Source organism: Saccostrea echinata, unplaced genomic scaffold, assembly GCF_033153115.1.
Source record: "Saccostrea echinata isolate AGI-Se365-2 ecotype Australia unplaced genomic scaffold, CSIRO_AGI_Sech_v1 ptg000010l, whole genome shotgun sequence".
NCBI lineage: Eukaryota > Metazoa > Mollusca > Bivalvia > Ostreida > Ostreidae > Saccostrea > Saccostrea echinata.
In genome coordinates this window covers 7,207,850-7,225,507 of record NW_026889759.1, presented here as the reverse complement: position 1 = coordinate 7,225,507, position 17,658 = coordinate 7,207,850, and the positions used below count along the sequence as shown (strand labels likewise).

Here is a 17,658-nt window from a genome sequence, read left to right as displayed (position 1 = left end):
TAATGAACTAGATTTTCTGCAAGCTGATTTACATTGGAATTTGTTACCTGCATTTAAACAAATACAGTTTGCAGAAGAAAGAATCATATAACTGATGCAAAATAATGATATGTTTAATTCCTTCAGTTTTTTTGCATGCACATATTTATTCTTTGCGATTCCTTGTACTAACATGTCCGTGTAACATTTTTTCTGCGTTTCTAAACTACTGGATCAGTCCATTTGCCTTCTACGAAAGGGGTGACACAATCATTTCGCGCCAAGTGTCACATGTAAAATATCTTCGCGCCTTTTTCTTGGGTTGTTCTATTGAATGGGTGTGATAACTTCTATCATATGGAAATAAATAAAGTTTATTCTTTTAACATGATTCTTAAGCTCCAGATTTTTTATTAACAGTAAATTTTGTCTCATTTTTTTGAGAGAACACATTGTATATGGACAAGCAACACTAAAGCAATGGATTTGCTGATTATTCTTACTATTTATTCCATAAGTGGACTAGTCTAATCATAAACAAACTCCCTCCACCCAGTAAATGGGACATCCCTTCTTGATTCTGTTTTCCACCTAGCCTTTCTTTCAACATTACATTTATTAATAATGTACGTTACAAGGTACGGTTTTTAAAAAAGCTTAGAAAGTCAGCGAGTAGCATATTATTTCATGCTTTGTGGTGAACAAGGCTTTCCTTTTAATACAGTGACAAGAGCGTAGGTCAGTACCCGTAGAGGAATGGGCTTCACTCCCGTAAGGTTCTAAGTAATGAATCGGCAAAATGAAGAAGACATCAAGATCTGTACTGGTTTACATTTCATAAAAAAGCACATTATTTTAGTTATGAGAAAGGTCCTGAAATCGATTGAAAAGAAAAACTAGCAATTTCAAAACTGTATATAAAGATGTATTTTAAGCTCATGTATAATACATGTACTTGTATATGGTAAGATCATCATCACGCGAGTTTTGTTTGGGGGGGGGGGGGGGTGTTATTAGTATCTTGTTTTGCGCTAGCTATAAAGTGTACAGGTTATTTACTTTGATTTCTAGAGTAGCATTGAAACATTTTTGTCTCAAACACTTCAAGACAACTTTCTTAGTTAAAACTGTTCATAATTTACTTCGTCGTCGAGAATGACGGAAAACAGACCAGTCTATCAATAGAGGCCGTCTCATCAATCTATCACTGACCATGTGCCCTCTAGTAAGAGAGTACATGTTATATGAATTTCTTTAAAATGAATCATTTAACTATTTTCCCAGAATTATCTGTGGCAGATCCAGGAATTTCATAATGGGAGGGCGCAGTAGAGGGCAGGGCAGGGGGTCTGGGGGGCTGTATTGAAACCCCAGTGGGTCCAGAGCAAAGCTCTGATGGGGGTTCGGGGGCGAAACCCCCGGAAGCTGACGAATTCTTACAAATAAGAGGTGTTTTTTCCTTGATTTTGGGGGGGGGGGGGGGGGGGGGGGGGCGCACGCCCGACGTGCCTGTGCTGGATCCGCCTTTGATTATAATCTACGCTAGCGCACTTGCAGTTTCATCCCAACGTAACTAGTCAGCCCGTGGGCTAACTAATAAATGACCAAATAGTGGCATGTCTTAGATATTCGTTAATCTGTGGTATTTGGTTATGAAATTATGTTCCATAGATATTGATTGATTAGTCAGGCAAGCTTTTTGAAAAGCTATTACTTGTATTGCTTACATATCTGAAGAGGATATCCATCACTTGAGACTGAGATTTCTGCAATACTATCAATCAGAAACTTGAAATAAAACATTTAACCAAAATCAGAAAAAAGATTAAAAAAATCTTTAAAAAATATTTATCGTTTCATAACCTCCATTTGGATATTTGAAATGTTCATAATAAGTGGTGCTGTAATGAAATCTAAAGTAAACTTTGGGTGTAATGAGCCTCCTTAATTGAGAAACATGGGAGGTTCATTGCACAAAGAACTACTTTTGACCAGAGGGGGTGTCATTTTCTTGACCAAAGGTCATTTGGGTCACTTTAAGTTAATGTTCTTGGGCACTGAAAAAAAATTTGTGGGGGTATAATTTCATGAGCTGGATCACAATACCTCTAGTTTGTCACAGGCTACATTAATTAATATGGTATATAGAGTCTTATTTTAAAAATTATCTATCAATCCAAAATATTGGATGTAAGCTCCAGTGTACAAACCGTAAAATACTCTTATAGAAAAATATCAGGGACAAATAATTTTGATTCATTATAAACTTAATTTGTTATTTCTGATAAGTTCATAAAATGTTTAAAAACTACATTGAATGAAAATCACTTTACTGTAAACATGGATTCATTATTAATCACTGTGTGCTCGCTGTTACCCCACCTTAATACAGTATTCCTCAAATTGACATGATGCTCATTAAGTACACAGATCTGATATTACAAAGAATTTTTTTCTTTACTATTCAGTACAAGTATTGTCAGTGAGATGTATAATTATGTAGGATGAATGGACACTGTGTACGTACCACTGAATGGCAGTAAAATTTACTAATGAGCTCTGCTGTATATTTACAGTGCACGGAGTCCATATTCAAGAAGTTAACAAGACCAGTGCTTAAGTACTGTTTCTGTCATATTGAATGAGTGATTTTGTAAGCCACACTATATAAGGCCTCAATTGTAGCAGTATCTGATGATAAACAAAAATGTTAGAATGGACTGAGAACTTGCATATTGGCTATTTGTAGGACTAAACAGGCAAATATAGCAACAATGTTGAGATTTGAACTGCCAGTCCTTTGGTTGAAAACTAAACCCATTTGACCTCTATATCAAAACTTCATATTTCTTTCCTCTGGTATTTTTCAGGATTTGCTGGGACTCCAGGTTATTTATCCCCAGAGGTCATAAGAAAAGACCCCTATGGAAAGCCAGTGGATATATGGGCGTGTGGTGGGTATACTTCACAGACTACCTATATGTGATATTACACTTAGTGCAGTAACTGGTAAAACTGATGATGTCTAAGTGTATTTAAAAAAAATGAAACAACAGGGCTGCCAGTCTCCCTGATTTGGGTCCAAAAAACGAACCTTTCCCAATTGGGAAAACCCCCCAAAATTCCAAATTTACTTATCTAGAGATTCCCATTGTCATAAGCTGTACATTGTGTATATAAAAAAAAAAAATTAAAAGTTTAAAACCTAATTGAACTTACTCTGTTGTTTTTGTCTTTACCTTAGAATAATCAATTCATGTTATAATAGTTTTTTTTAAATCATTGTATGAAAGTAAAATTCCCAATCTGACCCAAAACGTCGATAATTTTCCCAGTCTAGTGGGACCCAGACCCTGTACCAAAAAGGACAGTGACAGCCCTGAATAAGCACCACAGGGTGAGGGATGTTAAAACTGGGCGAATTCAAAAAACCCAGTATAATTTCTTAAACAGAACTGTGATTGGGCAAATTTAAATGATGGCAAAATTATTTGCAGGTGTGAAAGGATGAAAATAACATGGGGCGAAAATAACCCTGTATATAGTATTGAAGACATATTGTAATGCTGATATTATTTATCTGAGTTGCCTGCTCAAAATTTTGATAAATTATATCTGAATTATATAATTGCCTATAATATTTTGTTTTTCCAGGAGTAATATTATACATTTTATTGGTGGGTTATCCTCCTTTCTGGGATGAAGATCAACCCCGCCTGTATGCCCAAATCAAGGCAGGGGCATATGATGTAAGTATACTTAACAGACAAGAGAAATACAAGAGAAATAAACACAAGATAGCCTTAAGAAATAAGCAGTTTGATTGAAAAAATTAGAATAAAAAATTAATATCCATATTGAAGAATTCATGCTACTGATTGGCAGATTAATTTGGTGCGATTGTCTTTCTTGTTGCTAGTTTTTTTCACTTGATTTTTTTTAACTGTCTCTGTAGTTTGTTTTTTTTCTCTGTGTGTCTGTGTTTCAGCAGATTATGCAGTTTCTGGTTTGTTTTTGTCCTTTTCCCCTGTGAAGTGAGATTTCTGTGATACTGAAGGAGATGCACAGATTCAGTTTTTTTAGCTCACCTGAGCTGAAAGCTCAAATGAGCTTCTCTGATCACCCTTTGTCCGTCCGTCTGTCTGTAAACTTTTCATATTTTCAATCTTCTTCTCAAGAACCACTGGGCCAATTTCAACCAAAGTTGGTACAACGTATCCTTGGGTAAAGGGGAGTTTAAGTTGTTGAAATAAAGGGCCAAGTCCCCTTACAAGGGGAGATAATCAAGAAAAGTCAGACTAAAATAGGGTGGGGTCATTAAAAAATCTTCTTCTCAAGAACCACTGGGCCAAAAAAGCTGAAACTTATGTCGAAGCATCTGGGATAGTGTAGATTCTAAATTGTTCAAATCATGACCCCCTGGGGTAGGGCCCTGTCACAATAGGGAATCAAAGTTTTACATTGAAATATGTAAAAAAAAAAATCTCTAAAAATCTCAAGAACCACTGGGCCAGAAAAGCTTAAACTTATGTGGAAGCATCTTGGGGTAGTGTAGATTCTAAATTTTTCAAATCATGACCCCTGGGGGTAGGGCGGGGCCACAATAGGGAATCCATGTTTTACATTGAAATATATAGGAAAAATCTATAAAAATCTTCTTCTCAAGAACCACTGGGCCAGAAAAGCTGAAACATATGTGGAAGCATCCTCGGGTAGTGTAGATTCTAAATTGTTCAAATCATGATCCCTGGGTGTAGGGCGGAGCCACAATAGGGAATCCAAGTATTACATTGAAATATGTAAGAAAAATCTTTAAAAATCTTCTTTTCAAGAACAACTGGGCCAGAAAAACTGAAACTGATGTGGAAGCATCCTCAAGTAGTGTAGATTCTAAATTGTTCAAATCCTGACCCCTGGAGTTAGGGCGGAGCCACAATAGGGAATCCAAGTTTTACATTGAAATATATAGGAAAAATCTCTAAAAATCTTCTTCTCAAGAACTACTGTGCCAGAAAAGCTGAAACTTATGTGGAAGCATCCTGGGGTAGTGTAGATTCTAAATTGTTCAAATCATGACCCCCGGGGTTAGGGCAGAGCCACAATAGGGAATCCAATTTTTACATTGAAATATGTAAGAAAAATCTTCAAAAATCTTCTTCTCAAGAACAACTGGGCCAGAAAAACTGAAACTTATGTGGAAGCATTCTCAAGTAGTGTAGATTCTAAATTGTTCAAATCCTGACCCCTGGGGTTAGGGCGGAGCCACAATAGGTATTACAAGGGGGAAATCTGGTAAAGAACAGCATGGCCAAAGTTACTCAGGTGAGCGATGTGGCCCATGGGGCTCTTGTTAAACCGTTAAGTTTATTATTATTATGGTCTTCAAACAGAGAAATTTTTATGTGCCTTCATTTTTGTGGCAAAATTCAAGGCATCATTTCCAGTGAGCTCTAGATTGCCAACCAAAAAAAGAGAAAATTGCAGATGCAGTTTGTGGATTTGAATCATGAGCGACATAACAAAATTATTTTTGAAATAAAACAATTTAAACCAAAGTAAAATGTTGAAGTAGGAAAGTAAAAAAAAAATTATTGGCATGTGTACAGTTGACAGCTGCATATGTCTAAATTTATAGAGCTGTACCGCTGTTGGACTCCTACATTTAAGCTTAGAAATGACAGAGAAGCAAAAGCACAATTTGTATAACTTGTAATATATATTTTTCAGTACCCTTCACCAGAATGGGACACTGTGACACCTGAGGCAAAGAATTTAATCAATAGTATGCTAACAGTCAACCCTGCAAAACGTATAAATGCCACAGAAGCCCTCAAACACCCCTGGATCTGTGTAAGTACCCTACCCTCGCACTCTCCTCAACCAGCATTGCATCTGTGGGGAAGGGGAATTCTAAGTATCTCCACATTCTATTAACTATTTATACCAGTACATATATGTAGAACTGAGGGAAAGTTTTTACTACAAGCATCATACAAAATAGAAATTACTTTTGAATTTTTTGTTTTAACAAAAATAAGAAGAAGGACCTAGATTTTTTGACTAGTCTGAAAGTAGTAGATGTGTAGATAGGGTGTAATAAATACTTGGTCAAAAATGAAGCCATATGAGAGTTTAAAAAAAAAACAAGAAGAAACCCAAAGTAAAAATAGGAGTTTGTTATAAGAAATACACTGTAAATGTATTATGTGTACATTTGGCTGTGTATTGTCTTTAGGGCCTTTGGCGGAAAGCAATTTCCACTAATTCAAGTACAATGCTAATTGTCTTGCACATATAAACATAAATAAGGACATTAAGAAATGAATGAAATCTATGCTAACTTGTTCAAAAATCAATATCTGGCAAATATTGTACATGCTAAATATAATATGTTTACAGTGCACCTGTTAAGTTTTATTTTTTTTTCATCCACTAGTAAAAGTTTTAAATTTTCAATTTTTTTTTAAACGAGTGGAAATGTCTGGTATGAACGCAGTTAAACTTGACTTTGAATTATAAGAGGCTAGTGTACAAGCAAGAATATGTGCTATATATGTATATGCTGAAACAGTAATTTGTTTAATAACATGTACATGGAATTACCTGGTATAATTAAAGCCTAACATTTGTATCCTTAAATCCATATTAATTGAAGATATTCATTATTGGACAAATGAGGACTCAAAAGCATGTTATTTATTGATTTTTTTTTTTATTATTATAATCTTTGATAGGATTAGATGTGTGATAGTCTTCATATACATAGATGTGAAACCTAAGCCAGTTTCTAAATGCAATACACAGTTTTATCAAGTTAACAAGTATTTAGTTCAAGTGTGAATATAGAATATTTAGATCCATTGCAGTAGTAATAAAATCGCAACAATTTGAGACAGATGTACTTAAATGATATGCCTAATTTTCCAAATGGTAAAAGAATGGTGTTAATGCTCCTAAGAAGTGTGTCATACTCATCAGATCAGGGTATATTAATTAGATATCTCCAGTTACAAAGTGTCGTTACTTAGCAACAATTTTTATCCTCAAAAGAGTGAAGATGAAAAGGTATTATGTGTGCAACATCGGGTCTAGCAAGTATCATGTTACAGGAGCTTGGTTTTCTATTGGTGAGAATAAAAAAGCTGTGTATGGTAAAAATTTGACAAGAAATTTGTCATATGGTTTAGATGTTTGTTTAAGAGAATTTTTGTTTATTCAAGCCATGGTGAAAAACCATATTTATTTAACACTTATTCTTCACATGGATTAATTGGAGAAAAGTGACTTGATTGTTTTTTTCCATTTTTCTGATATTTGTAAATGGAATTAGGTAAAGATTTTGCTTTCTTTACGTGCATTGCTTGCCCTTTCTACCAGTGAATTGAAGCCTTTGTGCATAAGTTTATCAGAATGCAGGATGTATTATTAAAAATGACATTATTTCTTTTCTTTCTAGCAACGTGAGAGAGTTGCTTCTGTGGTTCATAGACAGGAGACAGTGGATTGCCTCAAGAAATTCAACGCTCGCAGAAAACTCAAGGTTTGTTCAAAGTAGAAAATATTACCTAGATTTCAAACAAGCAACAGGAAATTTTGATTTCAAGGAAAAAGTCACAGTACCAGTTAAGGTGTTTAAAAATCTATTTTAAAAGATGTTTACATTTGTCTTGGGGCTTTTATCTCGGCATATAATGGCTAGTTGTATTTTTTATGACCTTAGTTTTCAATGTTGAAAGCACAGAATCTTAGGAAATTTTAGAAAAATTGTCTTAATTCGTGAGAATGAATTACACTTGCATAAGCTAGAAGGGAGTTTTTACTGAGAGTGTGAATCTTGTGAAAATCAGAAGTGCTTTTTGCTAAAAAAAAATCATTAGTTTTAAATGACATCAGGACTGCATGATGTGTCATACAATATTTGTGAAAATTCTGCACATCTAGTTCAGACTATATACTGAAGCATGTAAATATACTGACAAGGAACAAGAATTAAATGTGTTTGAACTATAAATAACTTTGTGTTATGAAATCTAAAACATTGACTTGCATTTGTTGTCAGTGTCTTGTTGTTTATCTTGTGAGGGTTGATCCAATGAAATTTTAAGGCAAAAATCAAAAAAGAGTGGGGTTTTAGTATAGTGTGTCAAATTTTGTTGATAAGATTTGACTACATGTATTAAAGATTTTATACCAGTTGTTACATTACTGTTGGAGCAACCCTTGTATAACCAAAGAGAGATCAATGGGTAAAACACACTGTGCATAATACACAATAGTGCACAATCTTATAGTTAAACAACTATAGTGAAGTTTTTGTGGTATGTGACAATATGAAATCTTATAGTTAAACAACTATAGTGAAGTTTTAGTGATATGTGACAATATGAAATCTTATAGTTAAACAACTATAGTGAAGTTTTAGTGGTTTGTGACAATATGAAATCTTATAGTTAAACAACTATAGTGAAGTTTTAGTGGTATGTGACGATATAAAATCTTCCTGGTAGAATTCATGAATAAAAATAACTGTCACTGGATATTCCATCTTCCATCATCATTTGAAATGTTCATAAGCTTCACATTACTTCTGTATTAATAGTAAAAAAAAATGCATTGAAGTAATGTGTATGCTGGGCAAACACACTGATTCTGTATCTTTTATTTTAGGGAGCCATTCTCACAACCATGTTGGCTACGAGAAATTTTTCAAGTAAGTTTCGACTGAATTTTCAGTTTTGTTTATATTATTTGTTGACAATCTTTGTGCCAATGTTACTTACAATGTGCCATTTTATCTATGCATTTCATTTTATTAATACCCCCAAAAGTTGTTTTCTTGCTTCCCAAATTTTTTTTTCAATTTTTTTAACCCCCCACCCATTACAATTATCTTGTTGACCTAATTCAGTTAATTTGTTCCTCCTTTATTCCTTGCATTGTTTCTTATTTTTATCTAAAATTCTTTTTAAATATTGTATTGCCCTTTTATTCCCTTTTTTGAAATATTGGTATTTTGTTAGTTTTTCCAAGGCTTCTTGCCAAACGTGAATTTATTTTTCAAAGTGGCAGATTAAATTCAAGAATATACCAGCTAGTATAGTGTGAATTTTTTTGTTTTTTTTGTTTTTTTTTTTTTTTTGTTTTAAAAAAATGATCTTCCCACATGTTAATGAAATTTGATGAAAATCCCTTTTGTAATCTATTTTTTCCCCTGACATTTATTCAGAGCAAATCTAAGCATAGCATACTATTACATGTAATTTGCTATATTCAAACTGCAGTATCCCACTTGATTTGAAAATTTACAATTGAGATAAACATTTACCAAAGCACAGCGTAGCAATAACGGGCTATTCCTGGTTAACGATAGCGTTGTTTCTTGTATGTAAAGAAAGAGGGGTGTTTCACTCACAAAGCAAGTTGAATAACTAGAATTTTTGAAATTCATCTTTTATCACAACTTTGCCTTAAGAATTTGATTATCAGAGGTTTAATATATACCAAAATCAAATTGAAGCTAAGTGAACAGGTCAAAGGTCAGCTGCTAGGGTCAAGTAGGTCCTTTTCACTGTCACCTTATAATTTTACTTTTGAAATCTTTATTTCATTGAGACGTCGGGATTATACAAGTTAATAAAATATCAAGGTCAAGGTCTTCATGTTAATTCAAGGTCATAACTGAAGGAGAAATTTTAAGTTTGATTTATTATTTTTGTGGGTAGTGTATTTCACAAATAATCTCAATTTAAAATAGGAATTCTAGCTTGTCATTATCATGTAAATTTTACTTCATTTTGCCAAATAATTTTTCAGTAAGATTCAGGTCAGCAAAATTCCATGGTTCTTTATGTATTGAATAAATTATTTCAAAGCAAGAAAACTGACCATTGCTTCAAGACTTAAATATGATTACCAGTATTTACTTTTAAAAAAACCCAACAATAATAGCATTTAGATAGCAGTAACTTGGGTCAGACTTAAGTTAAATGAGTGTAATTAAGAGAAATCTACCTGGATATCATAGGGGCTAGGTTTATGAAGCCTGGTATTGATAGAATCAGAGGGTACCTGTTTATTGTGTGTGTGGTTTTTTTTTTAATACTAATACTGGCATGATAACTTTGTACATCTCTGTTTTTGCTTGCTTTTGTATAGTAAACAAAGGTAAGTGTCACACATGGTGTAGCTTCTCTTCGTGGTTGTAAATGTGTGTTGTGTGATTAAAAAAAACACAGTAGTTCTCTTCTAGTGGTATGTGCACTGTTTGTTAAAAAAAAGATGATGCATATATTTTTTTTTAAGCATATCTTGAATAATTTTTCTTTTAATGCAGATGGTAAAATAACAGCTTTTTTCTGAAATTTTGATTGGGTTTTTAGATGCAGAGTGCAAATTTTTTTTATTTACTATGTCATATATTATTCATATCTCATTCAATTCATTTCTTTCTTTTTTTCAATTGAAGAACTAACATTGTTAATAATGTGTATTGCTGCAATTAAGAAATAATCTGAGTAGAATTAATTTTTTATTCACTGATAGGGAAAGTTGTTGATATAAAATTCAAATGGGCCGGGAAATCTGCATGGGACAGTTGCTCGGAGATTTTATTGCCACAAATATTTGTTTACGATACTTCAATTTAGATAATAACTTGCTTACATCATCTTTGTTTTATTTATTGTTTTAACAAAAAAAAAAATCTCAAATGTTTCTTAAAATGGTGATTTCTTAGAATTTATGATGAAGTTTGAGTGATATATTTTTGATATCACTGGTTGTCAAATTCAGGTAATGCCCTTTCGCCTGTGACTAGTCCCGCCGTCTTGGCAGGTAGGTCTGTGTGTGACCATGGTAACCAGTCAGGTTCTTTCGTGTTGCATTTCCAGAATTTTCTCTGTCGCTTTTATTTTCCCCATTTTTTGTTCATCTTGACACACATTTATTGATTTAGTTTAGTTTACATTTTTGTTTTATTTATTTTTCTGCACTCCTATTTGTTTATCCTTCAATTATTTTTTTTTTTAAGTTTGAGTATAGCTTAAAATAGATTACTAATATTTTATTTACATTGATTTAAAAAAAAATAGATTCCCCACACACCCCAAAAATGCATCAAAAGATTCAGAAAAAAAGATGAACTTTACCCTTCTCTAGTAACATAAAAATGGAATATTCCTCTCTAGGTTAAACATTGTTATTTTTCCCAGATTGCACTTGTTTTTCCCCCACTGACAATTTTCAAATGTCCATGACAACACTGCTGATACTGCCAATAGCTTTAAACTTTGATGACCTTTGATCAGTTAAAATAATTATCCAACTTGTGTCTACTGAACAGAGTGGAAACCTAATGCTGGTATGTACTTAGAATTCAAGAAATTGGATCCACCAAAGCTTGAACCTTTCAAAAATCTTTCTGTAATCAGCTTCTCTGTCTAAGATAATTTTTTTGGAAAGCTTGCTTTGCCTTTAAAATTTCATAACATTTTTAATATTTTTTATGAGGTCGGGGTTTTGAGTTTGTTCATGGGGGAGAGGGTTTTTTTTTCGTAAGTACACTGTAATTTTGATTGGGGGAAACAAGTTAGGTTATCACAGCTTTTAGCATCTTTTCCCAGCATGCATCACTGTTCATTATATAACTAAGAATTACTACTTGGTCATTAAAGCATATAAATTTTTTAAATTTCACATGTTGAGGACATTTTTTGCCCACATTTAGGATTTTGAAGGCTTTTAAGATTTCTTATTAGTATTGAGTACTATAGATCTATACCTTTTTGATTTTTTTTTAGGAGGAAATCTCTATGAAAATCTACACACATTTTAAGTATGAAATTATCCTGTGTACAGATCTGTGTATAGATGCACATATGTACTGAGATTTCTGAGGACACATGAATTTGTGTACACCTAGCTGTCAACCATTTTCCTACCAACAAGAGTTTATAGACAAATTTAATATGCATTTATATCGGTAAAAAAAGAAGGGTTCATTCAAAGAAAGATCACCAGTAAATATTTTCTAATTTTTGTTATGATTTCCATAACACCTACTTTTCAGGCCTATCCACCAAATTACTGGTAGAAGTTTTGGCCTATGGTTTTGTATAAGTTGGTAAAACATATGTAGAGGCCAGTTACATACAAAATACCTCATGTTCACAGTTTATATCAAGGATATACTTGATATTGCGATTACCTAACTTAACAGAACTCTTTCGCGTTGGAGGTAGAAAACATCTATTAGCTGGGAACAATGTGCTTATTGAAAACACTTTGATCACTGTAGATTTTTTTAAGGACACATAAGAAAGCAGTCCTGGTGAAATATGTTGCTTAACATTTGGTAAACCAAGCTAATAAAACTTAAGACGAGCTAGTCCTTTTGTTTTACTTTTCTGTTGATACTTTCCTTTATACTGACTCTTCTAATTAAATTCAACCATTTTTTTCTGATAATTGTTACTTTATTTTGGAAGTTGATGAAATACTCTAAACATTCTGCATTAGGTGACCTACTATCTGAAGTGCAGCCTTTCGGCAACACTTTGTACTTTTTGCATATAGATTGTTTGTTCAATTATCACTAGCATAAACAATATTATGTCCTGAAAATCTCATAAAATTTAGAGCTTCCTAGACTTTGCAGCAAAAGAGGGGCTATAGGTTAGAGAACCCTAAGGTAATTGCAATACTAAGTATTATGTTATAATACTTTACTGTTTTTACCATCAAGGAATTATTTTATTATACTTAAAGAATATAATCCAATTGACTAGATATTATCATACTTAAGCACAGCATACTCCTATTATTATTTGTATTCATTTAATTTCAAGTTAGTATTGTTTAAATATTGTTTGATTTGCATGAAATTTCCTTTCTTTGATTTTGTTTGAAATTAGTGGAAATGTGACATGCATTGTGTATAATCCTGAACATGTGTAACATTCATCTAGAACCAGACATCATTAAAACATCATATAAGGTCATAATCCTGAACACATATAACATTCACCTAGAACAAGACATATTAGGTCAGAAATATTTTTAATATTTTTGGTGAAATAGATTTCAGTGTGATGTTTCCAGTAAAATTCTGGTAACCTGGTCTATATATATAATGTTTTCATGATCCAACTTTGAAACAAGACAAATAGTAGGCAGATTTGATCAACAAGTATATATTGGAAATAAATATGGTGTTTTATGAGTAAGAAGATTTGATCATTTTGGTAGTGATGATGTCAAGGGATGTATTTGTTGTGTGTCAGCGGATGTAAATATCTGTAATTATCTCATCAGTGCTGTTTCTATTTATGTCGGATAATGAATGCTGTATTAGTTATTTGTGGAATATTTTATTGATTTTGTGACTGATGTCTTTAAGTTACTGTCAATTTGCATTAGTCCAGAAAACTAATCTTGGGGGTTTTTTATCCAATAAAAAAAACAGCTTAGTAAGTTAGCTTTTGATTTGTGTAAAAGTGAGATGAATATTTTTGCTTAGAATTGTGGTGAATCCAGAATGAATTGCCAATGGTTAACTAGTTTGTTTCAAGGTCAGTAAAAAGGCCCCAGGCCCGGACCAATGTGGCACTCAGTGGAATATGGGGTAGTAATGTTGGACTATATTTTGTGAAGGGATGTGATGCATACTTGGTAATTTTGGATATTTATCCAATAGGTCACCAATACTTTTGTATCTGTAAACTGAGATAATTAAAGATGCAAAAATCACCAAATCGGTTTAAAAAAAAAAAAAAAAAAAAAAAAAACATCAATTTGATGGATAATGTATTTGGTGTATTTTTTTTGGGGGGGGGGGGGGGGGGGGGAATCTTATGGAGTCATTAGTAATATTGCTTTTTAGGACACATGTTGCATGCCTAAGACGGCAAGCTGCCTCAAAGGCTCAAAACAGATGTTGTCAGAAAATTGATTTGGCTGTCATATGAATGTCATATATATCATCCACAGTCCTATTAATGCACTTTATTCTGTGCATGTCAGATAGTGTATTTTTTTTTCAATATCCCTAATGAATTATCTTTTGATAAGCCTAAACATCAACTTGTTACATTATTTTTTCTAACAATCTTTTTAATAGGTATGGGTTTTCTATGCAGCTTATTCTTATACTCCATTATGCTTTGAAGAAAGTATATGATACTGTTCTCGTAATAATCATATTTTACGTAGATGTTGAAGAGGATATTCAGAATATTGTTTCAAATAAAGTATCATATTGCATTGTATACACAAATATATCTATATATTTCTAAAAGTTTTTGTTTTTTGCTTCATGTTTTTTATAGGTCGAAGCCTGATAGTGAAAAAAAATGATGGCATCAAAGAATCAACCGATAGCCAAGCCACCATTGATGATGAAGATACTAGGGGTAAGTCTCAAAAGGAGATGTATGTTGTTATCATTTGCAGGGATCGTATGGAAGTCGTACAGTCATTTAGAATGATGAGGGTTGATGAATTTATCTTGGTGGCAAGGTATCAATAAATTTGCTTTTTTATGTTGGCAGCAATATTTTTAAGCTACAGTAGAATTTTTTTTATTACATATGCATTTGATAGGAATACCAGAGTAAAATAGAATTCTGTCACCAAATATATTTTTTAACGCAGAAAATTTTGTGTTCTTTACTGGATATATTCCATAATGAATATTGTAAAGCAATTTCAACTTTATCTAGGTTTGCTACAACTATGTTTTACTGTTATAACCAATACATGTACCATACATACCATGTAAACCTGCAGTCAGGTGGTATTGAAAAAACAATTACTTTTTTGTTGGTAATAATGCAGAAAAAAGCTTAAAGCTAGTGTTTGGGCAATTTTAGAATTGGGTTTAAAATTTTTACTGCCTTGAAAGACTGGTACATATTTTAGGCATAAAACTATATGTATATATTGTTGAAGAAAATTCCAATGTCTCTGACCCTATATATTTCTTCTCCACTTGACCTCTTAGGAAAAGCTGATATTGACAGTGAGTATACACTCTCCTACTTTCATTTCTAACAAAGTGAAAGTATAGCTTCCTGCTGGGTGTGATCCTGCATTTAGTAATATTTGACCTATGACCTTTAAAATAAAAATCAGGCCTTTTGTGCATTTCCTGTTTTTAGTTCACATGAGCCGTTGGCTCAAATGAGCTTTTCTGATCAACCATTGTCTGGCATAAGTATGTACACTTTGTCTGTATGTCTCTGTGGTTGTATGTATGAAAGTATGTACATATGTGAGCTTCCTGATGTGGTGTTGATCTTCTCAAGAGACATATTGATATGCATGCATCCTCACGTCATTTAGATTCTAGCTTACCCCCAAGCTAAGACCAGACCACGATTAGGATCAAAGTTTTACATAGCAATATATAGGTAATAAAATATAGAAAACGTCTTTTCAAGAACAGTAGGACCATGATAAATCAAGTTAAAGTAACACATCCTATTGTAGTGTAGATGTAGCTTTGTTGAAATCATGGCCCTTGGGACAAAGTCAGGGTCATATAAGGGTCACAGTCTTACATGACAACATATGAGGGGGGGAGGGAAAGCTTTTAATAAAACATTATCTCAAGAAAGCAGGTCACAGTCATATTAACAAGAAAGCATCCCCAAGTAATGAAGAGTCAAGCTAGTTTAAAGCATGGCCTCAGTTACTAAGTTGGGAACAAAGTTTTACTAGAAATATTTAAACTCTGCAGGAACAGTAAGGCTACCTAATGCAAAGTTGACATTAAGCCTCAGTTTGCTATAATTCCAAATTGTTAAAATCATGGACTTTATTTTGTGACCAGAGTCTATTTATCTACATGTACATAAAAGTGCATTATCATATATCAGAAAGAGAACAAGAAAACATTTATGTAACCGTCAATTGTCGCCCGGGAAATAAATAAAGTAAACAATGGAAATGAGTCTTGATCATCAAACCACTTCGATATGTGTGAAAAAGGCATGCGTCTAAATGATGGAGACGATAGTCGAGAATATTTTGAAAACTTATAGTCGGATGAAAATCGAACAAAAACGATACCCTTTTAAACTTTATCAATTCCTCAAGTAAATGTTGGCTGCATAAAATATAATTTGAAACCAGACACATGCATCACCTATTTTCAAAAATGTCTTTCACTTTAAGAATATAAAACACGAACTGTGTAAAGTACATTTTTACGTTTTTATGCGATAAGTAAAATTCGATGTTCTAAAAAAAAAGGGACCTGTCGTTATTTCGATAGTAAATGATAAGCAACTTTATATATTAAATATGAAAAACATATATATTTTTACAGATTCACTTTATGGAAGTAAATATATTGTGTATCTCGTAATTTATAAAGGGAAAGAACATTCTGATTAACAATCTTTTTAATGTTTAGAAAGCCTTTAATTCTGAATAACTTCTCCCACCTCAATCCCCATATACCAACACTTAAATTTATATGTATAGAGCAGCCCGGTCCTCCGGGCTGCAATGAAGAATCAGGTGAGCATTGTGGCCCAGAGGCCTTTTGTTTTTGTAGGCCACCTTAATGGATTTTTTTTGTTGGCCTTATCATCTTTTTGATAAATGGTCTTCTAATAGGTCTTAATTTGATATTGTGTTAGCTGCTAGTTGACTTCTTCTATATGCCCCCTTAATTTCTCAGAGTTGAAGTTGGTGCTCTCTCAGGTTTTATTAAAGTGTTAGATTTTTATGATATGAATTTCTATAGAAGAAAGAAGTATCTTCTTTGGGTATTGTAAGTTTTGGGATGTGAAAACTTTTAAGTATATGTTCACCCCAAAAAATGCATTTGAATTTAGTACTTTTTCTATAACAGTACATGTACATTAAAGTTATTTGAAAGCAGATCTTCATCTGATATCAGAAGTGATAATCTTTAAAAAATAAACAAAGTGCTTAACAAATTTTGATGTTTTTGTGGACTATTATGATCGTTAAAGGAAGATGGAAACAGAGATTTTTTTTTTATTTCAAGAACACCCTTCAGTTTTGCAAGTTCCTTAAGTTCTTGAGTTGCATATAATATAGATTCCTCATTTCACACAAAATTCATATAAATAATACTGTAACTACATAAAATTGCATGGGGCCTCTCATGTAAAAATTTTAAATTTTAGCTTTTTCTGTGAACATTAATTTTAATTGTAAAATAAACATTTGTGAGAAAAAAGTAATTTAGTTCTAGCTGATATCATTTTTCACAGTTCAAACTGATTCTGAAAAATAATGCTCAAGTATTGTTGGGTGCTGTAAATCACTTTTTATTTGTAGAACTTTATTTCTGCATGATTATGCAAGACTGTCTCCTTGTGCAAATTTCAGTGCTATTGTAAAAGATCATATATAACGATAAAAACATATTTGTGAAAGTTTTGGCAAAAATATAGTGTTGCGAAAATTAGATGAATTACAGTATCTGTATTCAATATCATCATTTCACAAGCCAAATCAGTTGAAATTTAACTGTATAATTATGACTTTTTTGTATTCCTAACCTTTGATAATTTCTATCAAGTTTTCATGAAATGATTGTGAAACTGAAAGGTGATTCTATAAATAGATCAATAATGAAGGGAGGAAGAAAGAAGGGGGGGGGGTGTTATTGGATTGAATTGCTGTTTCCGAGCACTGCTTCCT

General features: G+C 32.7%; 1 protein-coding gene across 13 annotated transcripts in view; it reads left to right on the top strand.

Moving 5' to 3' along the window:
- Positions 1–17,658, top strand: part of LOC133184282 (calcium/calmodulin-dependent protein kinase type II delta chain-like) — a 52,564-nt gene that overhangs the window by 27,193 nt on the left and 7,713 nt on the right. For 4 of the 13 annotated variants that reach the window (XM_061319278.1, XM_061319271.1, XM_061319275.1 and 1 more), the window contains exons 8-14: positions 2,850–2,933; positions 3,634–3,728; positions 5,707–5,829; positions 7,436–7,519; positions 8,647–8,689; positions 11,321–11,338; positions 14,304–14,387. In XM_061319278.1, coding sequence (XP_061175262.1) covers positions 2,850–2,933; positions 3,634–3,728; positions 5,707–5,829; positions 7,436–7,519; positions 8,647–8,689; positions 11,321–11,338; positions 14,304–14,387 — 531 coding nt within the window. Of the gene's footprint in view, positions 1–2,849; positions 2,934–3,633; positions 3,729–5,706; positions 5,830–7,435; positions 7,520–8,646; positions 8,690–10,770; positions 10,813–11,320; positions 11,339–14,303; positions 14,388–14,977; positions 14,996–17,658 lie in introns of all 13 variants that reach the window. The other 9 variants (XM_061319276.1, XM_061319269.1, XM_061319272.1 and 6 more) reach the window with 3 other exon arrangements.